Source organism: Lagenorhynchus albirostris, chromosome 3, assembly GCF_949774975.1.
Source record: "Lagenorhynchus albirostris chromosome 3, mLagAlb1.1, whole genome shotgun sequence".
Classification (NCBI taxonomy): domain Eukaryota; kingdom Metazoa; phylum Chordata; class Mammalia; order Artiodactyla; family Delphinidae; genus Lagenorhynchus; species Lagenorhynchus albirostris.
The window spans coordinates 55,247,223-55,275,196 of NC_083097.1; the positions used below are offsets into that span (position 1 = coordinate 55,247,223).

The 27,974-nt window shown below is 37.1% G+C and overlaps 1 protein-coding gene across 2 annotated transcripts; it reads left to right on the forward strand.

The window, feature by feature from the left end:
- The first annotated feature begins 131 nt into the window (after window positions 1-131).
- Window positions 132-27,845, forward strand: CDK7 (cyclin dependent kinase 7). 2 transcript variants are annotated; one of them, XM_060146107.1, is made up of 12 exons: window positions 132-311; window positions 670-729; window positions 6,393-6,426; window positions 7,338-7,405; window positions 8,142-8,210; window positions 10,145-10,255; window positions 11,494-11,612; window positions 13,241-13,340; window positions 20,883-20,969; window positions 24,903-25,052; window positions 27,099-27,246; window positions 27,659-27,845. In XM_060146107.1, the coding sequence occupies exons 1-12, from the start codon at window positions 246-248 to the stop codon at window positions 27,685-27,687; spliced, it is 1,041 nt and encodes a 346-aa protein (XP_060002090.1). In that variant the 5' UTR covers window positions 132-245; the 3' UTR covers window positions 27,688-27,845. The 2 variants fall into 2 exon arrangements, with proteins under 2 accessions (XP_060002090.1, XP_060002091.1); XM_060146108.1 differs by lacking the exon at window positions 7,338-7,405.
- Window positions 27,846-27,974: the final 129 nt, after the last annotated feature.

Below are 27,974 nucleotides of genomic sequence, written 5' to 3' on the forward strand. Positions count from 1 at the left end.
GTCACGTGGTAGGACGGGGTGCGGCGCAGAAGAGCCCTCCAGCCCTGCCTCTTGCCGCTCCCTTAGGGCGGGCTCTGGCCGGACCTACTTAACAGCATCCCCGCCCACCCCGGAAGTGGGGGCGGAGCTAATGAAGCATCGGCGCTCAGTGGGCGGAAGTGGCTGTGGGAGGCTTTAAGGTGCTTTAAATTCTCGCTGTCTTGGGAGCTCTCCCGTTTCAGTTGGAGTCGAACTCCGCGTGACAGATGGCTGTGGACGTGAAGTCGCGAGCAAAGCGTTATGAAAAACTGGACTTCCTCGGCGAGGGACAGGTGAGATTCTCGGGTGGGGCTCGGAGGGCCCTGAGCGGGGAACGCCGGGCCGCCTCACACCGTCGCGGGTTTTCTCGTGGAAGCCAGCGGACGGGCCACCGTACTCGTTCTGCTTGCGGGAGGCTGCCCAGACCCCTCCTGCGGCCCCTCTGTCCACCCTGGACATGAGACCTTGAGCGGCCTTCTCCGAAGAATAGACTGGAACGAGACGTGGACGGCCCCACCACGTTTCAAGCCGCCGCGAGTTTTTTCCAAGAACCCTGGGTTCCTTGCTTCCCCGAATCTAATAAAGTAAAAAGGCAAACACAAACCAAAAAAACTCTCACCAACTTAACTTTATTTCTCTTCTTCTCTCTAGTTTGCCACGGTTTACAAGGCCAGAGACAAGAACACCAACCAAATTGTCGCCATTAAGAAAGTGAGTTGCAATTTGTTTTTCCTTGAGTCTCCTTGAAGATGTGTGTATATGGGAGCCGGTGTCTGGCCGTTTTACTTCTCTTGACCGTTTTCTGCTAGTGAGGAGTTACTTAGGTCATTTTCAAAGAAAATAGAATTTCTTAGTGTCTTGTGTTCCAACGTGGAACTCGGGTTGAACTTGTGTTTTGTTGCATTCATTGAAATTGAAATGAAGAGGAAGCTGTGTGTTATGTTTGTTCTATAAACGCAGACCTTGGAAAAGGGGACAAATACTGCTCGTCTCTTGGGTCCTCAGAACACCTGACCTTTCCAGGGCCCTATTTCTGCCTCACCTGAATCCACTTTGTGTATCTGTATTTCCTGAGTACAGGTTTACCATGAAAGGCTTTCGCCAGCATTAATGACATTGCTGTGGTGCGGGGGTTTTTTTTTTAATGGTTTCAGTAGCTTTTTTACTCGCATTCATTCAAGAAACTTCGGTCATATTTAGTTAACTCTCTATATACCAAGCACTTTCACCCTCGTTTTTTCATTTAATCCTCATAAGAGCCCGTGAAGTAGGTAAAGTATTTCTATTTTACACTTGAGGTGGCTGAAGCTAAGAGAGATTAGGTGACTCATCAAGATGTCACAGATAGTAATTGCTAGAGCCAGGTTTTAGATCCAGGTGTCGTGCTCCCAGGTTGATTGCCTTTTCCCATACTATGGAAATCAATAACCTTCTCAAGAGAAGCTGGTTTCTTCACACCTCAGGCCTGTTGGTGGCTTAGGTGACCACCTTCCTTATTATTCCTGTTGCTGCTTTGAATCTTTCTCCTTGAAAATCCCTAATTCCTTTGAAGCATATCCCTCTCATACTCTTAACACCTCCTTCCCACTCTTCCTTTCCACAATCATTCCTGCCATTGTTATCTTTTTTACTTTTTCTGACGTGTCTCATCTCCTTTTCCAGTTTATGTTCTATAAACCAATGCCATAGCTACTCCCTTGTGAAACCCTTAACTTTGTTAATTCTTTCTGAAGTTATTTTTCTGATTCTACCCCTGGTTCACTTTATTCTAGCCATACTGACCTTTCTGTCCCTTGAATATATTAAATTCATCCCAGTCCCGGTATCATTGCATTTGCTGCTCTGCCTTCTGGTTAGTATATTTTTACTCTAAAACTTGAGTAATCATGTAATCAGGAATCATGACTGATTCCTTATCATTTAGATCTCAGTCAAATATCTCCTGTATATACACGCCTTTGCTGGTCATTCTAGCTAAAACAGGTGTGCCTCCCTTCTTACCTGGTGTTCTTTGCATATTTCTCTATTATTATTTCATAGCGTTTATCAAAATCTAAAGTCTTTTACCTATGAGTTTATTTTCTGTTTACTACCCCTTGAATTATATTTAGGACTGGGTCTGGTACATTTGCAGACATTCATTAAAAATGTATTGACTTGACTGATATAGTCTCTTCAAATTGGTATAATTTCATTGAATTCTGTGGTTTTCTGAAAATCCTAGTGGGTTTTCTTGTTTGCTTACTTTTATCATAAACTAGGATTTAGAATTCATCCTATTTCTCAGTGATAGACTTGTACCCCTTGAAAGTGACTCATAATGGAATATTCTTTTACATTTAATTTTTATTTCAAATAGTACATCTTTGTGGTTTTATGGAATATAACCTTTATATAAATGAATATATAACCTTTAAAAATTGTGAATCGTTGTTATGCATATGAAACTTATGTAATAGTATACATAAACTGTACCTCAAAAAAAAAAGCAGAAATATTTCTCCTTCTACTAAACCAGTTATTCTCAAAATTTTTTTTTAAAAAAAGTCAGTTACTAGGCCAAGCATGCCTGTCTCCTCTACCCCTGGTTTTCACTCCTTGGAGCAATCACTTTCAACTCCAAAACTGTTTTCTCTGCTATTTACATCCATTTCTTTAGATAGTATGCTTATCATTATTTCTTGAGTGGCTTTCCCTAGTTTTAGACATTTTCTATACTTCCTACTGTAAACATTGGAGATGTGGTGCTTGTGCACCTTCCTCTCCCAACACTCAATTTCTACTCCCACTCATTTACTGACATGTTTAATTTTACAAAAAAAGGGATAATAAGCTATGTATTCTGTATTCTTTTGCCTATTGTATTTTGGACTTTTAAGACATCATTAATCTACCTTATCCTTTTAAAACAATTGTATTGAATTTATGTTTCCCAATTTATTTAACCAGTCCCCTATGGTAGCCTTTTGGAGCCTTTCTCATTTTTCAGTATTTGTTTTATGTATCTCAACAATATATAGTGTTGCATACTTCTAAACTCTTTCTCTCCCTACACACACACACACACACACACACACACACAGGCACGCGCGCACGCAATATTCTTCTGCAACTTGTTTTTCTGAATCAGTATTATTTCTGAAATCTTCCAGATGGATACATGTAGATCTGGTTTATTCATGCTCATCAGTGATTAGATTCTATTATGTGGCTACACTAAAATTGGTCTGTTCAAACTCTTGTTGATAAACATTTAAGCTGGTTTTTTTAAAATGTTTTACTTTTATACAGTCCTTCTACAGACATTCTTATACATATGTGAGTTTCTCTAGAGAATGTATCTTTAGTTGAAACCAATTATGAATTGTTGCTGCATAGAGACTACGCAGCAATGTCACCATATATTGTCAAATTGCTCTCCAAAATGGTGGGATCAGTTTAACCTCCTACCACGTTCTCACCATCTTTGTATTGTCAGACTTTACAACAGTTGTCAATTAGGTGGATCGAAAATGGTATATGGTTGTTTTTTCAATTAATACTTCTCTGATTACCAGTGAGTTTGATCATCTTTTCCTAGATTTATTGGCTTTTTAGACTTTTTCTGTTAGGTTGCTTACATTTTTTTCTTTCCTGTTGATTTGGTGGGGAATTTCTTATATATTCTGGATACCGATCCTTTATCAGAAATTTGCACTGGAGATACCCTCGTTGCTGTAAACAATAAATTACTGATCTGTGATAAGAATAGAAGAGTATTTATTCAAGCCAAACTGAGGATTATAGTCCAGAAGACAGTCTGTCAGATAGCTCTGAGGAACTGTTCTGAAGAAGTATGGTTTTCAGCATAATTTATATCTTGTCAGAACAGAAAACATCAAGCATGACAGGGGTACATTCCTTCAAAGTTTCAAAAAAAGAAAAAAAAAAGATCAGCCGAAGACAGGTCACCGAGTACACAGTGAGTCAGTATGGCCATGGCTCCCGGGAAGGGAGCCTTATCATCAAAGGAGTACTACTACTGAAGTCCCTGGAAGGGAGGCATTTATCCCTATCTTCAAAATGGACATTCTTTACTTCGGGGACAATGCACCCTTTTTTTTTCAATGGTTAAAAGCAGATGTACAATGTGTGTTTGATAGACCACAAAACAGGCTGTTCTAGTTAGCAAAAAGTTTGTTAAATCATGTATAAGCCAGAATGACTTCTCCATACTTCAGTATGTAAAAATTTTTTCCATCATCATCTCCCAGTCTTTGGCTGGACTTTTTGTTGATTTATGATATGTTTTGAGGCACAGATATTTAAAATTTTAATCTGGTTAAATTTGTCCATGTTTTTCCTTTATTGGTTCCCTTTTTTGTGTGCTTCCCTACCTCCAGGTTATAAAGAATTCTACTATATTTTCGTCTAAAAATTTTAAAGTATTGCTTTTCACATTTAGGTCTTCATTCCATTTGGAATTAAATTTTCTTTGTTGTGTAGTATGGGGATCCAGTAGTTTTTCCCCAGCTCTCTCAACACTATTGATAGTATGTCCCTTTCCTGGTGAGTTGTAATGCCAAGTTCTCTGTTTCTGGGCACACTATTCTTTTTTACTGGTTGACTTTTTTTCCCCCATCCCTGCTCCAATACAATAAGCCTATAATTATTATTGCCTTATAAAGTCTTGAAGTCTGGTAAGTCCCACATAGCTACTTTTCTTCAAAATTATCTTGGCTTACTCTATGGGTCAGTTGAGAAATTTGAAACAGATCAGGAGAATTTGAATATGAACTAGTTATTATATGCTACTCTGGCATTATTATTAATTTTGTTAGGTATGAGAATGGCATTATAGTTATGTAAGAAAATGTCCACATTTTAGAGGTGCCTACTTAAAGTATATAGGGATGAAATAACATGAAGTCTGGGACTTGAAAAAGTATATATTGTAGCCAGCAAAAAGGGGAGGATGAATGAATGAAGTAAGTATGGCAAAATATTGGTAATTATTGAATCTGGGTGATGAAGTAGATGGCTTCATGAAACTAGTCTATTTTTTATTATGTTTAGAAAATGTAATAATGTTTTAAATTATCTGTTCTTAGCTCTTTACTTTTCCATATAAAGTTTAGAATCCATTTGTCAATGTCCTTGAAAAATGCTCTTGTACTTTACATTTAGTTCCATTAAAGAGAATTGACATATTTGATGTATTTATGATATTGAGTCTTCCTATCCATGAACATGCTATCTATGTTTATTTTGATCTCATTTCTTAAGCATATTTTAAGAGTGCTTTATAGTGTTCATGGAAAGCTTCATACATCTCTTGTTGGCTTTATTCCTAAGTGCCTTATATTTTTTGGTGCTATAATAAATAGCCTACCTTTAAATTAAAAGTTCTATTTTTAGTATATAGGTGGGGGATATCTTTTAAAGTAGAATAGTTGATTTTCTGGAGTAGGATTTTTTTTTTTTGTATTCTTGGTTACATTGTCATTGTATAAAGTAGTTAGCTCTTGTTCTTTAACCTGGTACTTGGTTTTGTGTAAGACTGAACCTGTTAATGCAGTTTGATGTGCTTATTCACAGTAACAACAGTTTAACCATTTTCTATATCCGTCGCAATTTGTAATTTTTCTTTTTGGAAAATGTGGTCCCTGGGAGCATATTGTTGGACACATTAAGCATCTTTTATGCGTTACGCATTTCCTCCGAAGTAGTCTAACTTGAAGTGCTCCTTTTGTTTATTAGCCTCTATGCGTTTAATTATTTGTTCCTCATTTAATCTAACAAAGATGTGTAATTCAAAACTTAAGGGGAAAGGAATGATAGGTACTTGATCCTTTCTTATATTGTTAATTTTGCCTTTCTGATTCATGATTCCCACTCCCTTCTTGCCGACTAATACTAGCTACATATGAGTTGCTACATATTTTTGCTATGTTTTTTTTAAGAAATTTTTAAATTTTTAATTAATTAATTTATTTTTGGCTGCTTTGGGTCTTTGTTGCTGCGCGGGGGGCTTTCTCTAGTTGTGGCAAGCGGGGGCTACTCTTTGTTGTGGTACGTGGGCTTCTCATTGCAGTGGCTTCTCTTGTCGCGGAGCACGGGCTCTAGGTGTGCGAGCTTCAGTAGTTGTGGCACTCGGGCTCAGTAGTTGTGGCTCGCAGGCTCTAGAGCGCAGGCTCAATAGTTGTGGCACATGGGCTTAGTTGCTCCACGGCCTGTGGGATCTTCCTGAAACAGGGCTCAAACCCGTGTACCCTGCATTGGCAGGTGGATTCTTAAGCACTGTGCCACCAGTGAAGTCCTTGAAGTGTTTATATATATGTATTGGTCTAAATAATTTAACATATTTCTAATGTGTTTGTTTTTTCCTCTGCCAGATCAAACTTGGACATAGATCAGAAGCTAAAGATGGTGAGTAAGTTATTTCATGTAATCTGACAGAACAGGAAAGGTTCTTATTCTCAGTGAGGAAGAGAACAAAGTATTAATTAAAGTTAACAGTGGTTCTGGATAGAGTTATTGCAGGGTCCCAGAAGAGTAAAGATAGACTCAGGATAGAGATAGGATATTTGTGATTTTCACCATTTGGGTGTTCAGAAGAATATTCAAGTCACCTAAGTAGATGGAAGACAGCAAGGTTATTAGTGACTTGTCTTGCTGTCTTCATTACTGCTTTAGGTGTTGTTACAAGCCATTGTTTCTTCTTCTTCTGAGCTTCTGATTACTTTGAAAATTCCGGATTCATGGAAGTATACAAAGCTTACTATAGAATAAATGTATGGAGGGGAAAGATTTTTTTTTACCCCTTCTTCCAAAGCCTTATTTGCTAGAGTGCTAAGTCCTATTTAGTCATCAAGAAATAGTTCCTATATAAAGGATCCATCATCTCTGTAATAACTAGTACCAGATTTTATTTTAAATGTTGAGTACCATCCTTCACATTGGGCAAGATGGTATCTAATCACTAGTTTGCTGTTAGCTTAAAGAATCTGCCACTGATATTCATAAGGCAAGAGAAGGGAGCCATTAACTTCTCACCTATATGCTACACACTTGTGTACATGTTGTTCCAGCGGTCTTCAGATCTGATATCTCACAGATAAAGTGAATACTTTTTTCACCATTTATCATAGTCTGTGCTAAGCTATTTTAAAAATAAAGCAATATAAAATGGAAACAGATATGTCATAAAAATTGTTATTTTTTTCCTGAGGAATAGTCATCGCTATTTCATCAGACTGACCTTTCCCAAAAAATACGTTTACAAGAAGGTTTGAGATTTCAGAATTATTTTTCACTTTTTTCTTTGCCTTTTTATGTAGGTATAAATAGAACAGCTTTAAGAGAGATAAAATTATTACAGGAGCTAAGTCATCCAAATATAATTGGTGTGAGTATGATCTAAGTTGTTTCTGGGATTTGGGACCCTGCCTTTCCTGAATGTGGTAGATGTTGATTGAAGGCTCAGCAAGATAAGTTGTTCTAGACGAGCCTTGCAAAAAGGCTGAAATTTATTTTCTATCCTAATTGTTCTTGTAGGCAGTGTCTTAAAAACTATACAACTGATGAAATAAATTAAATATTGGCATACAGGCTGATTTTGTCAGAGATCATTTTGAAGCCTAGAGAGCTCTAGCATGTGTAAGACCTTTAGCAAGTTCCCTTGAACTCTGTGCCATAGTCCCTACCTCATAGCGTTGTTATGAGACTGAATACACGTAAAGTACCTGGGATAGTGCCTGGCATAGAGAACACGCTCATTCAATGAATGATAGCTGCTGATGCTATTTGTAGGATGTTCTTAAGTACCAAGTTTGGGAATTTTTCTAAATTGGAGACTTAAATGAGGTTTTCATTAATTCATATCTTTATTATAACTCCAAAATTTGGAGGGAGAGGTTAAGTATTTAGTGAGTTTGTTTTTAATAGTAAGGTTTAGTATCCTGTGCTTCAAAGTACTAATTCCTAGCCCAAAAAAAGGATAAATATTAAATTTAATAAAATTATTTAAACTTTACAGAGAATTATCAACAATCCAAATATTTAACTTTTTAAAAATTACTTTAATACTGTCAAGTGTTTAATAGAGAATCGCATGTTGATTTTTTTTAAATTTTGCTTTGCAGCTCCTTGATGCTTTTGGACATAAATCTAATATTAGCCTTGTCTTTGATTTTATGGAAACTGACCTAGAGGTAAGATTAAAATTCCTGGAGGAATTTTTTTTCTCTATTTATCCAAAGAGAATCTAAATGTTTATTTTCTACCTTTGAAGATACTGGCAGTCAAAAGAATGCTTAATTTTGTTGAAATCTAGATGTGTTCTCAAGTCAAAGATCTTCTGAATCATTTAGCCATATTCCCAGGGTTAAATACAAGAGTTGGATTTCAATAGCATTGTGTCTACCAAGTTCCCAATACCTTATTAACATTCCTTTTTCGAAAAATGAGTGTTTGGCTTCGGAGGATTTGGAACTTCTTTGTGATATTATCACAGAATATCCTTTTGAAAGCCAGGTTTCTTTTTGAGAAAAATAAGATTTTATACTTCTCATTAATATTAATTGAATCTCAGTAATGGACATTCCAAGGATGTGGAACAAGTGGAATTCTCATACACTGCTGATGAGAACGCAAAGTGATGCAGCCACTTTGGAAAACAGTTAGGCAGTTTCTTATACAATTAAATATACACTTAAGGTACAATCTAGTAAATACTACCTCTACGTATTTATTTATCCAAGAGAAACAAAAACATATGACTACACAGATGTTTAGCTTTATTTGTCACTACCCAAACTGGAAACAACCCAAATAGCTTTCATTAAGTGAATGTGTAATCATAAAGTGGAATACTATTTGAGAATAAAAAGAAACAAACTACTAACATATGCAACAGTATAGGTGAATCTCAAATACATTATACTAAACAAAAGAAGCCAGGCTCAAAAAGCTATTGATATTGGGCTTCCCTGGTGGCTCAGTGGTTGAGAGTCCGCCTGCTGATGCAGGGGACACAGGTTTGTGCCCCGGTCCGGGAAGATCCCACGTGCCGCGGAGCGGCTGGGCCTGTGAGCCATGGCCGCTGAGCCTGTGTGTCCAGAGCCTGTGCTCCGCAATGGGAGAGGCCCCAACAGTGAGAGGCCCGCGTACCACGAAAAAAAAAAAAAAGCTATTGATATTATATGATTCCATGTATGGTTTTTTGGAAAAGGCAAAATTAAAGGAACAAAAATGATCAGTGGTTGCCTGGGTAGGGAATCGAGGGGAGGATTGAGTAGAGAATGGCCTGGGGAGAGTTTAGGGGATTATGAAACTATGTCTTGATTATGGTAGTGGTTACACAACTGGATGTGTTTGTTGAAATTCATAGAACTGTGAGATTAAAAGGGTATATTTTACCTATTTAAAAAAAAAGAAAATGTGAATTTTTATCTCATATAACGAAAAGTCTAGGAAAAAACTGACTGACTTGAGGCATAGTTCACAAATAATGCTAATGTAACACAGTCTTTCACTTTAACTCAGTGTTTTCTCTCTGTTGCCTTGTTCATGGGTAGAATTTCTTAATATAGTGGCTCAGGCACTTGCAGGCTTCTGTCCTTAGAGTTTAATAATCCCTGAGGAAAGAAAGTGCTTTGTTCCCTTTGATTCTAGCACCAATATTTGCCTTGGCTTGGCTCACTTATCCATCCCTGAGCTAGTCTGGAAAGCAGGCTGCAGTGTGGTGACTGACCATGCCTGGGTCGTGTGTCTACCTCTGAAGTCTACAGGTAGCGCACAGTCCTGTTTTAACCACGTGGACTAAGCTGGGAACAGATGGAGTGTTGAATGCTGTTGTCAGAAGGGGCTATGTATCTGGGGACAAGTGAAAACAACAGATGTTTGCTACATGGATGCCTAAAAACAAAGCAGTAGGACATAAAGCACTGCTTTCTTTCCAAACCAAAGATACTTTCCCTAACCATATAATTGGAGGTTCTGACAGTACTTCCTAAGGAGAGTTAGGCAAGCTCTCTTGAGATTCTCCTCTATGAATAAATCCATTTTATGTCTGTAAATGATTTTATATAGTAGAGTCCATTTGGAATAATAAAGCTTACCTGTATATTGTATGCCTGCTTTACAGGTTATAATAAAAGATAACAGTCTTGTGCTGACACCATCACACATCAAAGCCTACATGTTGATGACTCTTCAAGGATTAGAATATTTACATCAACATTGGATTCTACATAGGGTAAGGTTTTTAACCAAGTATTATTGATTCTTCATGTTGTAGTCAGACTTCATGTTGTAGCCAATTTATTACACAAAAGGTCTGAGTATGTAAATTGTTACAAAATAGAGCTGGGCCATTTTATCCAACCTTCTTCCTCTGTGTGCTCCCTTCAGTTCCACTACGTGGTGCTGTGAGGACTCTGAATTACTATATGAAACTTAGAAATGGAAGAGACCTAGTCCTTCATGTTTTTCATAGTTGAAGAGCTAAGTTGCTGACCAAAGTTACGTATTTTTTTTCAAGGTCAGCAGCTGAAAACTGACAATAGTATTAGAACCTAGACATTTTGGCTTGAAGTCCAGTGTTCTTTGTGCTATACTGTTGTAATGGGAAAAAAATAAACAAAACCAAAAACAGTGGGAGTCTGGATTAAATTATGCAATGCAAAAATACCTTTGGAAAAATATTTCTAGTAGCTCTAAAATTCTAGGAAATAATGAAATAAAATTTCTGAAATGACTGAGTCATTGTTAGGAGCATTCAGCTACTAGAACAAGGCTGATAATTTAGATAGGTAGATGTTCTTAGGCACCCTATTTAGATGAAATAGCTAAAAATAAGTAAGTTATAGTTAGTAATTCTCATACTTAACACTTGGAATCCCTTTTAGGTTATTGCTAATATATTTTTAGCATAGATTGTGAAGACTGTATTCCTCATCCTTGTAAGTGCCTAATATTTTTATTTACTGAAGTTCATACATAGTGGGGGTTTTTTTGTTTGTTTGTTTTTGTTTTGTTTTTGGCCTCGTGGCTTGTGGGATCTTAGTTCCCCGACCAGGGATTGAACTCGGGCCCTCAGCAGTGAGAGTGCAGAGTCCCTAACCTCTGAACCGCCAGGGAATTCCCCATATATATTGTTACTAAATTAAATAGCAGCAGCTATTTATTGAGTGCTTACTATGAGCCAGTCACTACACTAGGGCTTTTACAGGAAATATTAAATTTAATCCTCACAGCAAACCTGTGAAATAGGTTCGTGAAATTAAGTACCTTGACCCAGTGTCTCACTAAGTAATATGGCCAATCTTATTTTGCTTTGTAGGATTTTATGTCAATAAAAATAATATTGGTGGTTGTTTAGATTTGGGGTGTTACCCCATTTCTGCTAAGTTTAAATTTAAGCCAACTAAATGTATCATTGTGATATTCTTCTCCACCCTGCTTACTTGTTTGTTTAAAACCTCTATTATATAGGACCTAAAACCAAACAACTTGTTGCTAGATGAAAATGGAGTTTTAAAACTGGCAGATTTTGGCCTGGCCAAATCATTTGGGAGCCCCAATAGAGCTTATACACATCAGGTTGTAACCAGGTAAGGATTCCTTAACTAACTGAAACCTTATATTGTGTAGGATATACACAAATGATTGTGATTACACAGATGAGCATCATTTGTCTTCTCTGAACTTTTGGCAGAGTTCAGGGATTACTATTGGTACTTTATTAAAAATATAGCCCTTTTTTATATTGTGTATATCTTACCACAGTGAAAAAAAAATATACAGCCCTTCTTTCAAACGGAGTTGAATTTAACTCAGTCCTCAGAGATTTACCAAGTTATTTTGGGGACTAATTTATACTTCTTATACAGTTTAGTTAGGTAGATTGGAACTCTAGTGCCTATTCTTGTACATAAGCATGTGATTTGGGGGGCCTGTGTTTATTTTATTGGTCAGTCTTGGTTCCACATTTTATATCATTCAGTGTGAATGAAAATTCTCTAAACAAAGCAGTGCATTTATATTTGGGTTTTGCATATTATTAGTTGCTTCCATTTTCTGTTTATACTTCTTATGTATAAAAACTAAAAATCACATTAAATAGATAGGGATGGTAGATTTTATCTTGTCAGGATGACATTTGTTAATTTCTCTGACTCTTGTAAGGATCTGAGAAGTCATCAGATTCTCTATCCTTTTAAATTACTTTGTCACCTTTCTCCAGATCTCACTGAGTGTCAGTCACCTGAGCCCTGAGTAAAAAGTAAGGGATATATAAGTAGTTGTTCATGTAATTTCTGGAAAGATTAAACCCATCGTTCAGGAACACTGGGGACTCAGGAAAACAGGGACCCACATACATGAGTATTGTGTGCCACTGGTTTTCATCTACTCGTTTCTCATACTTTCTCTTCTTGCAAATCAAATGCTACTAATAGGTCAAATTAACGTGAGGACTGAGAATTAACAATTTAGATAACCTCGACAAGAGCAATTTTGGTGGAGTGGTGGGATGAAAGCCTGACTGCAACGGGTTTAAGAGGATGAGAGAAGAGGAAATGGAGACAGTAAGAACAGACAACCAGAGAATGAGGGGTAACTGTTAGGGGAAGTGGGGTCCAAAGAAGTTTTTGTTTTTTGTTTCTTTATATTTTAGTTTATTTTTTAAGGCTAGAAAAAATAATGGTATGTTTGACATTGATGTTAAAAATCTAGTAAGAACAAAAAGTTGATGTAGGAGAAAGAGGAGAGAATTGCAGGAGCAATATCCTTGAAAATAGGCAGGAGAGTGGGGTGTCAGTGCCCAAGTTGAGGGATTGACTTTAAAAACAATCATGGCTAGTTCATCTGTAGTTATGGATGGGAAGGCGGATTGTGAGAATACAAATGACTGAAGGTGAGTCTGTAGAAATTTTTTTTCATTACTTGCATTATTTCAGTGAAGTAGGAAATAAGGTCATCAGCTGAGAGGAAGGATGGTGTTGAGGGTTCCTGGAGAAAGAAAGTGTTACTCATCTCAAAGTGGGAGAGTGAATGGACTAAGGGTATATGTAATTTCCTGGCAATAATATGGAACTTGTTGATTTTATAGCCAATTTTTCTTGAGTTAATATATCCATAAAAGTGCATTTCATCAGTAGATGATGTTTTGCTGAGGAATTTTCTCTAAGAAATACTTTAATTCCATCCTAAAATGACAGTATTTCTTTTTGTTCTTCAGGTGGTATCGGGCCCCTGAGCTACTATTTGGAGCTAGAATGTATGGTGTAGGTGTGGACATGTGGGCTGTTGGCTGTATATTAGCAGAGTTGCTCCTAAGGGTAAGTCTGGAATTGATGTACACACTTCAGTATTGTTATAGGAATTTGTTTTTATAATTTGTGTAATAATTATCTTCCCAGAGGTAATTCCCAGAGAGGAGTACCATCCTTGAAACAAAAAGCCAACAAACAGGTTAATAAAAAAAAAACCTCTGCCAAGTACAACCTTTTTATTAATGCTAATGCGAGGTGAGATCTCCCACTTAGGACAATAAAGGTTTTATTACAGATCATTCTGTGTTCTGAAATGTAACTATAATAAAACTCATTGGGTTGTAGTATGGTACTGTCTCTACAGTAACTAAAAGTGTTAGGATAAACTTACGTACTTCTGGTACTTTTTTGTTTGGGCTGTTTAAAAGTACACTTTAAGAGATACGTAATACCAGCCACTGCAGATGCAACTCTGCATAACTTTAAATATTGTATGAGAGGAGCATTTTAGTTCTGTTCAAGCAGAGCAGACATGGTGGTCCTATAGCATTTCTCAAACTGAGACCATCTTACAATGAAACATCCTCTTCCTTCCCTCACTGTAGAGAAAGATGCCAACTTGGTAAGTTTTCTTTAGCTATGAAGTTTAGTTTAGCCCTTCTCAATGATGAAGGCAGAGGAATATTGGGAAATCACACTGAGGCTGAGTGTTTTTCCTTCTTACATTCCAGATTCCAGCCTCTACTCCCCCTCTCCTCAAGCCATGTGTATTTAAAGAAATGTGAACCCAAAACACAAAAATACAGCTATTTATTTCCTTGAACACAGAAAATAGCTTCTGTACGCCAGAGAGAAGATACCTTCTTAAATGTCTTTTTTAGTTTAGTGTGAGTTCTATGCATCATTTTGAGATGCTCACCCTTCTGAATGCTTGTAGAAGAAACCCTCACATTTAGGCTTGAAGATGACATAAGTAATCCCTGTAATAATGGGTCCTCTGAATCACCTGGTGTGACAACTATGCTACTCACAAAAACAGAGTTTACTGGAAGGGTACATTTGAGAATCTGTTAACTCTCAAAAGCCCAGTTCATTCATGACCAAGACAGAAACAGAATTCCATAGCCCCTAGTGTTATGACTGATCATTCCATTTAGAAAGTAAGGAGAGAGAGATAGCAGTTGAGAATAAATGGGTTAGAAATTGTGGACCTGGTTGAAGTCATAGTTGGAGTCTTGCTAATCATTGGCATCGTTGTTGGAATTATTATTAAGGTTATGAAGGAGTTGACAGGCAGCCCTATTTGGTGAAGAACTGTACCATTTTGCCATATATTTTTCCAGCACAATTAAAGAAAAATGTTTCCTATTTTAAACTGTCTCTGTACTCATTTGAAAATATCCTTGGAAATGCTGTCCACACAGTTCTAAATCTGTGGTGAGATTCTGCAGTCCAAATAGATAATAGTTGAAAGCCAGGATAATTCAGAAGATTTGCTAATATAAGCGTTTAACTTCTTTAAAGTGTTTTTTTCCTATATAAATTTTATAGAAGGTTTAATAACTAGAAAACAGGAGCAATAGTAAGTAAGCCTATATCCAACCAAAGTAGTCTATATAGTTTAAAACATTTTAGAAGCAAATTGGTCTGCATTCTGACCTCTGAAAAGGAATTGAGAAGTATTTATACTAGTGGAGTATTATGTCACTAAATAACACAAATCTACTTTTTAATTTATGATCTGTTTATGTTCTTTTTTCTTAATCATGTTATGAGACATAGTGATTAATAAAAAATCTAAACTTGGATATTACCTACTGAGCAAATGCCACTATCTGGTCTAGATAGTTTCAAAGATAACCATTTTAGTTTGTAAATAAGAAGTAGTTTGGGGGAGACATTTTATGCTTTATAGGAAGGTCACTGGGCATCCTACTGGCCTGCATTAGAGCATTCCCTAGAGATGATGTGGTGATACAAAAATTTGATCAACCAGCAGCTGCCTGCCATACTCTTACTTCATCCAGATGGTGAGGATCCAGAGCTAATGACTTGGCCTGTGGTTGATCTTCAGCCCTCTGACATTCCAATACTTCAGTTTGGCTGTATCAGCTCAGAACAGAGCTTCCATCAGTTTTTGCATAGGCTTCTGGATGCACATGGGTGTTAGAGGCTATAGGATATCAGATGTTCAAGAACGTTATTGTTCATGCCTATTGCATAAAAAAACTTGATGATTTTCTGATATTTGGTTTGTGATCCCTGCCTCTCTGTAAAGACCTGAGAAAGAAAAAATAAATTTCTACAATGTCATTGTTCTTAAAAAGATGAATCTCAACACAATTTTAAAAGAGAAGTCATGAGTGGAGTCATACTGAAAAGAACCAGAGGGAAGTCCCTCTTGGGTTCCTGTACTGTTGAACTCAGTACTTCTCTTCCTTTTAGGATTAATTAGACTCTTTTTCCTAAAACTGAAAAGTTTTCATTCATATGCTTAGTCACAATTGTATTGGTTAAATTCTGGTGTCCTCTAAGAAGCTGTTATAGAACAGGATAAAAGAACAATAAAGGGCTTCCTTGGTGGCGCAGTGGTTGAGAATCCGCCTGCCAATGCAGGGGACACGGGTTCGAGCCCTGGTCCGGGAAGATCCTACGTACTGCAGAGCAGCTAAGCCAGTGCACCACAACTACCGAGCCTGCGCTCTAGAGCCTGCGAACCATAACTACTGAGCCCTCGTGCCTAGAGCCCATGCTCCACAACAGGAGAAGCTGCTGCAATGAGCGGCCCGCGCACCGCAAGGAAGAGTAGCCCCTGCTCACCGCAACTAGAGAAAGCCTGTGCGCAGCAGCGAAGACCCAATGCAGTCAAAAATAAATAAACAAACAAATAAATATAAAAATACTGACTAGGACTTGGGAGGCCAAATCATTAAAAAAAAGATTTATTATTTATTTATTTTATTTATTTTTGGCTGTGTTGGGTCTTAGTTGCAGCATGCAGGATCTTCATTGAGGCGTGTGGGATCTCTCATTGTGGCGTGCAGGCTTCTCTCTAGTTGTGGCATGAGGGTTTTCTCTTCTCTAGTTGTAGCACACAGGCTTCAGGCGTGGGCTCTGTCGTTGTGGCACATGGGTTCCAGAGTACATGGACTCTGTAGTTTGCTGCATGCGGGCTCTCTACTTGAGGCATGCAAGCTCAGTAGTTGCGGCACGTGGGCTTAGTTTCCCTGCAGCATGTGGGATCTTAGTTCCCTGACCAGGCATCGAACCAGCGTCCCCTGCATTGTAAGGCAGATTCTTTACCACTGGGCCACCAGGGAAGTCCCAGACAGTGGATTTTTTTAGTCAACGTTGCATTGATGCTTAATACAATGAAGACATTTTAAAATAAAGTGATAATTATATCTTGAGGATTTTTAAGATGGCAAGGCAAAAATCTCCCCCCCTCAGAAATTATCTCTAAAAAGAAACAAACATAAATGTTTGAAATTAGGAGGTGCCTGTAACACTATGCCAGAGGATATGAAGCCAGAAATGAAGAAGGCTAAAAGTCTTCAGAAACGGATACCAACTGAACGCAAATTTTGTTTGGCACACAGAATCCTGGAGTTGCTTAGCAATGAGAGTGATCATTGATGGCAATAATGAGGTGCAGGACTAAAAACAGAAGGGTTGGTTGAAAAACCTGTATATTGAGCACTTAATAACAAGGTCCCCGACACGACCAGGTTACTTTCCTTCCCCCAGCTATACTTCCCCCTGACTTATTCCTCCACCAGGGAAAGGTTTATTCTCCAAAGAAACTGAAGCAGGAATCTCTAGACATGGGCATCCTTAGACCCAGTGAAGGATGGGGGTGAGATGCCAGGGTGAAAACACACAGATTACATGAAAGTCTGCAAACTAAACAGTAAAACCTCCAACTTATTTCCCTGTTCAGCTCCCAGAACCTTGGCAGCCAGCTCATTTTAACTCAGGTAAAAGATTAGAGGATCCTTCACTGGAAGAACTGAACGGTCCCAGAGAATAGACCCGTAGGTAACTGGCATTAAGCTACCTGTCCAGTCTTTCTAGATAAAGGCCATGAGTTAACAAGCTCTTTTCATAGATAGAATGCTTTGAATCAGCTTTTTTAGTACCTTACCTTTAAATATGAATGGTTAGCCAGTGATCACCAGATAGTTATCAAGGATTTTCAGGTATTTAATGACTGCTTCCAACATGTAAGGATAACCAGATAATTGGCAAGGATCATCAGGTATTTGATGAAAGCGTCCAACATGAATGACAGACTGAAACAAACTAAAAAAGAAACTTGGAAAAAATAGAAACTATCAGGTAGCAGAAGAAAATTCATCCTCGCCTCCCCACCTGCACCAAATCTTCAGAGAACTGAGAGAATATACTGCATACATAAAACAAGAACATGATGCTCTTTTACTGAAGGAACAATCAAAGAATAAAGTATACTTGAAATTTTTCAAAAAGGATAACTAAAAGCAAACAAAAATAGTAGAAAAGTAAGCTAAAGAACTCTTTCATTAAATAGAACCAAAAGATAAAAGAGATGGACTATAGTAGGGAAAAGATAAGAAAATTAGGAGATTGATCCAGGAGTGATCTTAGAATATAGCAAAGGAGAAGAAAGAAAATCGAGGGTAGGAAATTCATAAGAAAATAGCCCAGCATTGATGGATGTGAATAGGTTGGAAGTGCCATAAAGATTCTGCACAATGAATGAAAGAAGCCCCATGCCCAGACACATGGTGAAATTTCAGAATACCGGGGGTTCTTAGGAAAAAGCCTTTATTTCCACAGAGAGAAAAAACGTGAAAAGCTTACACAGAAACCAAAATAAAGGATTAGGGAAAAGATGGCATCAGACTTCTCAAAAGCAACATTGAAGACAACAGAACACATTGTGAGGGATCCAAAGTCCACGCATTAGGCAGCTCATTTTAATTTAAATTTCTTACATCAGACAAAAACAGCCATCCTTAAAATCTGGTTAAATTGCAAGCTTGCTCACAAAACTAAGGCTATGATGATGAGTGTCCCTGTCTTCAGATCTCATAATACAATTTACGTTGGTGGTTTGCAAAGTAGCAGAGGTATAAGAAGGTATAAGAAGAAGGTATAAGAAGAAAATGTGAGCATGTCTAAAAAGATTTATGGGGACTTCCCTGGTGGTCCAGTGGTTAAGAATCTGCTTTCCAGTGCAGGGGACGTGGGTTCAATCCCTGGTCAGAGGAACTAAGATCCCACATGCTGCGGGGCAACTAAGCCCACATGCCGCAACTACAGAGCCCATGGGCCACAACTAAGACCCGACAGCCAAAAATAAATAAATATTTAAAAAAAAGATTTATGAAATGTTATTTAATATCCCTTCTAGTTTCTATTTTATCCACATTTAATATACATGATAGCACGCTATTATAAACACATATTTTAAATAGGGGTTATGTTAAGTCTGGGTCCAATCAGAATATAGAAACCACACATTAATTTGAAAAGGGAAGTTTAATATAAAGAATTATTAACTATGACAAGAGGTTGTAGTAATGAGGGATTGACTAACAAAAAGTAAGGAGAACTCTAAAAAATATAGGAATAGCAGATGTAAAGAGCAGTTACCCTTATACCTAGGGGTAACGCTAGGACTAAGGACAGAGCACCCAATGAGAGGACACCCAGGGCTGAGATCTAGACCTCTTGAAGAGGGCACAGTGTGGCTCACTGGTTGGCCGAGAAGCTGCTGTAGAGCTGTGCTGAACTTGCTGGAAATCTGTCCTCTTAGATGCTGAGGAAAGCTGTTCAGGGTATTTCAGGTGCTGAGGAAAGCACTTCTCTAGAGGCACTGCTACAGAACCATCTGCAGGGCATTCTAGAGGGAAGCTGCTGGCCTCCATGCACTGTTGGAGCTGAACACTGGAGAAACTGGTCACACTGCAGGAACCTGGTACCAATTCTAGAAGCTGAGAGTGGTGCAGGAGCCTGCCAGGCAAGCCGACTGGAACCAGGAAGCAAAACTTTTCTTCCTGTGATGTCTCTCCTGCATTCTCTACTGACAAAGCTTCACTTGGCAAAGGAAAAATATTTAAAGGGCCCAGATCCATTTTTATGGAGAGTCAAAAAGGGTGAATTTGGAGTATATTGATAACTGGCAGAGGTGTTTTTGTTATGTTTTGTTGCTGGTAGAGGTCCACAGTAATAAAAATGTTGGAGACTTGGTACTTAATTTCATGTCTTCCCAGTGATTCTATAAACTTTTTCATTGCCTTTAACAGTGCCAAAGGCCTCTTAACTCACAGAGTAAAGAAAACTCCTTTTTTTTTTTCCTGTATACTTACATGTCTGAGAAATGAATTGGAAAATAATGTCTTTGTGTAGCAAAGATTTTGATCATTTCTTATCAGCTTACTGACGTTTAACTTATAATTATTATTTTTTTTACGTCTTTATTAGAGTATAATTGCTTTACAATGCTGTGTTAGTTTCTGCTTTATGACAAAGTGAATCAGTTATACATATACATATGTTCCCATATCTCTTCCCTCTTGCGTCTCCCTCCCTCCCACCCTCCCTATCCCACCCCTCTAGGCACTGAAAGCACCGAGCTGATCACCCTGTGCTATGCGGCTGCTTCCCACTAGCTATCTACCTTACATTTGGTAGTGTATATATGTCTATGCCTCTCTCTCGCTTTGTCACAGCTTACCCTTCCTCCTCCCCATATCCTCAAGTCCATTCTCTAGTAGGTCTGTGTCTTTATTCCTGTCTTACCCCTAGGTTCTTCATGACATTTTTTTTTCTTAAATTCCATATATATGTGTTAGCATACGGTATTTGTCTTTCTCTTTCTGACTTCACTCTGTATGACAGACTCTAGGTCTATCCACCTCATTACAAACAGCTCAATTTCGTTTCTTTTTATGGCTGAGTAATATTCCACTGTATATATGTAACTTATAATTATTTATCCTCTTAAAGTTGGCCAGTATACCTCTTCAATGAAAGAATTTGCCAAGAGATTGTTTAAATAATATTGGAATAGAGATGTGTTCTCTTGCCTCCCAGCCTTTGCACCTGCCCTTTTGCTAGGATAGTTTTCTTCTTCCATCTTAGACTTTTCTTTCGGCAACTCTCATCTTCATCTGTCAACTTTCATGGCCACTTCCTGTAGGAAGCCTTCCCTCACCTGTCCAGAGTGGGTTAGGTGCTGTTCCCATATGGGCTAGGATCCTATCCTGTGCTCTCACTGAACACATCATCTTGTAAATACTGCTTTACTGGCATCATCGTTGTTCACCATGTCCACCCCAGGGGAGAGCAGGGACTGTCTTGTTCCCTTGTTTAAATGTCTAGGGCTTAGCACAGTGCCTCTTACATGGTAAGTGTTTATTAAAGATGAGAGGCGTGAATAAAATGGACAGTATGGTACTCTTTACTTGGATAGCAATGGCAGGATCTAATGCCGTATCCAGTATGCCTCAGACTAAATTTTTGTTATAGTTTAGTGTTTCTTATTAAATTAAATTTGTAGTATTATTTATGTAACAGCTATCAAAAACTATCTTGAAGTGGCTGCCTCTCACTTTCTTTCAGGTTCCTTTTTTGCCAGGAGATTCAGACCTTGATCAACTAACAAGAATATTTGAAACTTTGGGCACACCAACTGAAGAACAGTGGCCTGTAAGCCTTCATACATGTTCTTTGAAATTTAGTTAGAATTCTGTATAGTGCATAACGTGAATATTACTTAAAGAAATGTACTAATTGTCTTAATTTATTAATAATATATACTCATTGCAAATGTTATACAAAGTGAAAGTTAAAATTATGATATACCACCCAGCCTTCTATATACTTATAGCCCTCCCCCATCCCAGTAATTCCCATTCCAGGGTTAATCACTCTTATTTTGTTGTAAAGCCTTGCTATGAGGATGCACACACAAACACATATGCACATATAGACATATAGAGTTGCTTTTTCTTTTGTTCTTTAGCAAAATAGGGATCACACCATACGAATTTTTTTTGCAACTGACTTGCTCTTCACTTAATATTATTGACCTTTTTCTTTTTAAGCCATATAATATTTAATTTTATGGATGTTCCATGTTAGTTTATCAATATCTTGATGGATTTGGGTGTATTTATTGAATTTTCACTAACACAATCAAGATTTTTTAGTATTATAATTTTTTTGTTGTTGTTGGCCACACTGCATGGCTTGCAGGATCTCAATTCCCCAACCAGGGATTGAACCTGGGCCACAGCAGTGAAAGCCCAGAATCCTAACCACTAGGCCACCAGGGAACTCCCTGTTATTTATTTTTAAACCATTACGTGTCTATAAAAAAGAAATACTAAATCTGTGATAAAATTTAAAACAATATAAATTGCTAAATTTTATATATTACAGTTCAGTGAAATTCTCACTTGTTCATTCTTTTTTCTTTCTTTCTTATTTATGTATGTATGTATGTATGGCTGCGTTGGGTCTTCATTGCTGTGCGCGGGCTTTCTCTAGTTGTGGCGAGCGGGGGCTACTCTTTGTTGCGGTGCGCGGGCTTCTCATTGCGGTGGCTTCTCTTGTGGAGCACGGGCTCTAGGCATGCGGGCTCAGTAGTTGTGGCTCGCAGGCTTAGTTGCTCCACGGTATGTGAGATCTTCCTGGACCAGGGATTGAACCCATGTCCCCTGCATTGGCAGGCGGATTCTTAACCACTGCACCACCAGGGAAGTCCCATTTGTTCATTCTTAAATTATAATTGAAGGGGCTTCCCTGGTGGCACAGTGGTGAGAGTCTGCCTGCCGATGCAGGGGACACGGGTTCATGCCCCGGTCTGGGAAGATCCCACATGCCGCAGAGTGGCTGGGCCTGTGAGCCATGGCCGCTGAGCCTGCGCGTCCGGAGCCTGTGCTCTGCAACGGGAGAGGCCACACAGTGAGAGGCCCGTGTAACGCAAAAAAATAAGTAAATAAATAAAAAATAAAAATTATAATTGAAGACCTTTTTATTTTCCTTTCTATTATAGCCTCATATTCTGGGGAAAAAATAATTACTAGAAAAGAGAAATTTTGATCAGTCTTTTTATCTTCTGGTTAAAACGATAATGAAATTATCTGAAACTGAAATTGAGTTTCTTTTGTGCTGTTACTTCCTCAACTTTCTAATTGAAAGTTGGCTGTATGTTCTAATTGTGAAATACGCTCTTACAGCTTTCATTTATTGAACACTTACTGTATGCCATTAATGGTAGGGTTTCATAAATTATATTTAATTCTCCCAACAATCCTATTAAGGTAGGTACTGTTGTTCCCATTTTACAGATGAGACAACTGAGGTTTAGTGAGGTTAAGTAACTTGCCTGAAGCTACCCAGTGTGAGAGCTAGGGCTGCAGTCTGGGTCTTAGTGACTCCAGAGCCATGTTCATAATATTTATTCTGTACTATTTGACATGATTTTCTAAATAGTAGTTGCTTACTGATGTTTTCCGTGGATTTTTAAAAATTCTTATTTTGCTTTACATGCAGAAGGAAATACAGAGATATCCCTTGCACCCTTTACCCAGCTTCCCACAGTGGTAACATCTTGCAGAGTTAGGATAAAAATCACAACCAGCATGCTGACATTGATACAGTTAATATATAGGACATCACCACAAAGAGCCCTTTTACAGTCATGCCCACTTTCATTCCACTCCTACTCCTTCCTTAACCTCTGGCAATCACTAATATGTTCTCCATTTTTATAACTTTGTCATTTCAAGAATGTTATAAATGGAGTCATATAATATGTAAGCTTTAGGGATTGATTTTTTTTTTTTTTTTTTGGCGGTACGCGGGCCTCTCACTGCTGGGGCCTCTTCCGTAGTGGATAGTGGAGTACAGACTCCGGACGCGCAGGCTCAGCGGCCATGGCTCACAGGCCCAGCCGCTCCGCTTGATTTTTTTTTCACATTCAACATAATTCTCTGGCGATTTATCCAGATTGTTGTGTGTATCAATAATTCGTTCCTTTTTATTGATGAGTGGTATGAATGTACCACAGTTTGTCCTAACTGTTCACTCGTTGAAGCACATCTGCATTGTTTCCAGTTTGGGGCTATTACAAATAAAACTATTATAAACATGCATGTACAAGGGAATTCCCTGGCGGTCCAGTGGTTAGAACTCTGCACTCTCACTGCCAAGGGCCCAGGTTCCATCCCTGGTTGGGGAACTAACATCCCACAAGCTGCACGGCCAAAAAAATTCACATACAGGCTTTTGTGTAAGCATAAGCATTTATTTCTATGGGACAGATGACCAGGAGTGCAGTTGTTGAGTCATGGGTTGCATATTTAGCTTAAGAAACTGCAAACTGCTTTCCAAAGGGGCTGTACCATTTTTTATTCTCACCAGCAATATATGAGTAATCCATTTCCTCTGCATCCTCTCTAGCATTTGGTGTTGTCACTTTTTTACTTTAAGCATTCTGAGGGATTTTCTCTTCCCTAATGACTAATGAATAGTGTTGAATATCTTTTCCTGTACTTATTTGTCATTTGTATAGCTTTAATGAAATGTCTCTTCTTGTCTTTTCCTTGTTTTTTTAATTGGATTGTTTGTACTTTGGCTGAGTATTGAGCACTTTATATATTTGAGATACTCGTCCTTTGATTGTATATGTGGTTTGCAAATTTTCTCTTACACTGTAGTTTGTCTTTTCATCCTCTTCACAGTCTTTCCAGAGTAAAAGTTTTTAATTTTGATCAAGTCTGTTTTTATCATTTTTCTTTTTATGAATAATGCTTTTGATGTCAAGTCAAAGAACTCTTGTCCTAACAAAAAGATATTCCTGGTGATTTTTTTTCTTGTAAGTTTCATAGTTTTACATTTAACATTTAAGTCTGTGATCCTTTTTGAGTTAATTTTTATGAGGTATGAGATTAAAAATGTCTTTGGAGGGGACAGTGCTGTTTATGATACCTTTGCCTCTGTCAATACCACAGTCTTAATTAAGTAGCTATATATTAAGTCTTGATATCAGGTAGACTGATTCCTCCCACTTCTATTCTTTTTCAAAGTTGTTTTTAGCTATTTTAGTTCTTTTTCCTTTCCATATAAATTTTAGAATAACCTGTCTATATCTGTAATAATTTTGCCAGAATTTTGGCAAGAATTGCATTAAACCCGTATACCAATTTGAGGAGAATAGACATCCTTATGGTGTTGAATCTTCCAATACACGAACATGATAGGTCTCACCATTTATTTAGAGCTTTGATTTATTTCATCAGTGTTGTATAGCTTTCAGTATATGAGTCCTACACATGTTTTGTTAGATTTTCACCAGAGCATTCCATCATTCTTTCTGAGTGATTCTAAATGGCATTGTTTTTCATTTCAGTGTCCACATGTTCTTTGCTGGTATGGAGAACTACTGTTGATTTTTTTATGTTTACCTTCCTGTAACCTTGTCTGCTCACTAGTTGTAGGAGTTTTTTAATAGATTTCTTGAGGTTTTCTACATAGATCATCATATCATCCGTATGACAGTTCTGTTTATTCATTTGAGATCTACATGCCTTTCAATCCTTTACTTACGTTTGAATTATAAAAATATTTTTACAGGACATGTGTAGTCTTCCAGATTTTGTGACATTTAAGAGTTTCCCTGGAATCCCGTTACAGCATATCTTCATTGCAGCAGGAGATGACTTGCTAGATCTTATACAAGGCTTATTCTTATTTAATCCGTGTACTCGAATTACAGCCACACAGGTATTTTAGCATATCTTTAGAATTTAAGATTTTCTAACATTCTTTAAATACCGAAAAGATGTGTTTCTATTTTGTTTTAAGGAGTAACAAATTTTATTTTTTCCCTAAGCTACAAGCACTATTCAGACTGGTATTAAAGTATATGATGCACACAAGTACAGGAGAGTTTATTCTTGCTTAAACACATATAAATACATTTCTATTTCATAATTAATTTGCTTTCAAATAGTTCACTAGAGAGGAAAAAAAGCTTTTTGTATTTGTTAAGGCATTGGTATATTTCAATTAAACTCTTATGTATTAAGTAAAATTTTGTGGTAAAATCAGTGCCAAAAGTGTTTTGTTTTCTCCCCATAAAATGCAGTTCAAATATGCATTCTGGTCATTGTCACAGTCAGAAAGTGATAATAGGGAGAAAATGGTATAGTCTGATACAACTGTATACTTACAAGAGATTGAAAGGTATTCTAAACAGAAAAACACTGAAACTGAGTTTTTTAAAGGAAATAAGAATGAAACTCAAGAAAAATGTGGAAGACCAAGAATACCTGCTCTTATAAAAGAAGAGAGAAATGTTATCCAATACAAAAATATAAGACCTATAGATTTGAAAAGGTTTTTTTCTTTGTTTTAAAAACAAGCACAGAAAACTGGGGCAGGGACAGGCAGTGCAAAAACGCAACACGGTACAATGATTTGCCTTCATAAAGGAAGAGACCAATTGAAATGTCACAAATCTTCATATCTCACAAAACATATTAATGTACAATATATGAGGAATACAAAGTGGATTTTTTTTCACTTAAGTTTATTACAGACTACCAAATCATTGTTTAATGCATTTACTTGTACAAACCTTTTCTTTGTAGCAGTACATGCCACATTAATATATATATACTAGATATTTTACCATTGGAATTACTCTAATTTCAAACAAGTAACTCATTTTTACCTTTTCACTCATGCATATATGCATATTATCTCCATCATAAGAAACTTGAGACCAGGTCAGATTATCTAGAAAGTTGTTTTCATTAATAGTAAAACTCAAAATATATAGAAAAATACTAGTTGTGATGACTTACTTGGGTTGTATTTTGATAGAATGAATTTTTTTAATGGATTTTGGCTTGTAGATATCTAAAAGTTGGAATGAGTTACTCTTCTTAGATCTCTATGTAGCTCAAAATTAGTTTAATTTACTTATGGAACTGCTATGATTTGCAAGTAATATTTTATAAATGCAACTCTTCTGAAGTAAGAAATCTCTAAATTATTACTGCATATGATATTACATTGGCAAGTAGGGGGAGGTATGCTTGACAAATTTATATGGCTTCTTTTTGTTCATAAAAGAATTATCCAAAAGGAAATACCTTAAATTTTTGTGGCTATTGAACAGTACTATGATGCAGATAAAGTATGAACTTTTGTCATCTAGAATAAAACTGTTTTTATTGGAATTTTGGAACTAAGTAAAAATATCATATTATAGAACATTGGACTGGTAGTAAATAGAAGTAACCTTGGGTAAGTCCTTCCAAGTAAAATTTCTATTAATCTGTAGTGGATTGTTGGATTTTAATCCATTGTTTCCAACCTATCACATCTTTTTAAAAGCTTTATTTTTAAGAATTTATGTGATTTGGAATTTGAATACATATAGATGTGACAGATAAACTTGGAAGTTCTTTTTAAACAAGTCTGTCTCTGTGTTTTGAACTACAGAGCCTATAATGTGTAGGGAGATGAATTTTACAATATCTTACTATGGATATTTTGTACTTAGTATAGGCTATTGTGGAAAAATTTGAAGGTAGTGTCTTTTTCTTATAGTAATGGAATTATCAATCAGTCTTAGGCTGCTAGATGTTTATTTGTAGTAATCTGCATGTCGAAATACTTGAAATTAAGTTTGCTTGGGGAGGGGGTGTATTCACATAGTATATTTAATGCTCCTTACAATTTTGGCGGTTAGCTTTTCTTAAACACAGTTCATATATTCACTTAAAACCTTACTTTCTCTGGTATCTTTTCTTCTGAAAGGCATTGAAAACTAAGTATTTCAGTAATCGGCCAGGGCCAACGCCTGGATGTCAGCTGCCAAGACCAAACTGTCCAGTGGACGCTTTAAAGGAGCAGTCCAACCCAGCCGCGGCAACAAAACGGAAGAGAACAGAGGCCTTGGAACAAGGTAAAACGCTCATTTTCACAAGAAATGAAATGAATTCAGAAAACTCCAGATAGCTAATATAGAGCTAGTGACTGAAGGGCAGCTAAGAAATGTAGACTGTGACCTGTTTACTTGTATAAATTTAAATTGGATAAAGTTGAGTGTGGTGTTTTAGCTATGTTTACTTCCATTGAGAATACTTACATCATGCTTTTTAAAAGGACATGGGCACTTTTGAGTATACCTCAGAGTTACAAGTACTGTCCATGTGCATCCTGCTCTTTTCATAAATTCCTTCTGGTACACTGTATGCTTAATGTTTAACTAGTGCTATTGGAAAATCAAAGCGAGTAAAAATAGAGGTAGTTGGAATGCAATGACTGGTTAAAATTGCTATAAGATTAAATGTAAACAACCTCATTTTTCCCCCCAGGAGGATTACCCAAGAAGCTAATTTTTTAGTTACAGAGAACACTGGACAGTATTGTACTACTGAAGGATATAGTGAAAAAGGCACAATAGTAAACATTAATTAAATGCTTTAAAAGAAATCTGTAAATATTCTATTCATGTAAAATATGTAAAACTGGGTTATTTTATTAAATGTATTTTAAAACAAACTTAATTCTGATTTTTCTGATTAGAGTGCAACAGTAAGATAAGTTTAATTCTCTGAAATGTAGAGTTGAAAATGCATTAAGGAATTCTTAATAAAAATAACTATCAGTTATTTTAATGATCTGGCCCAT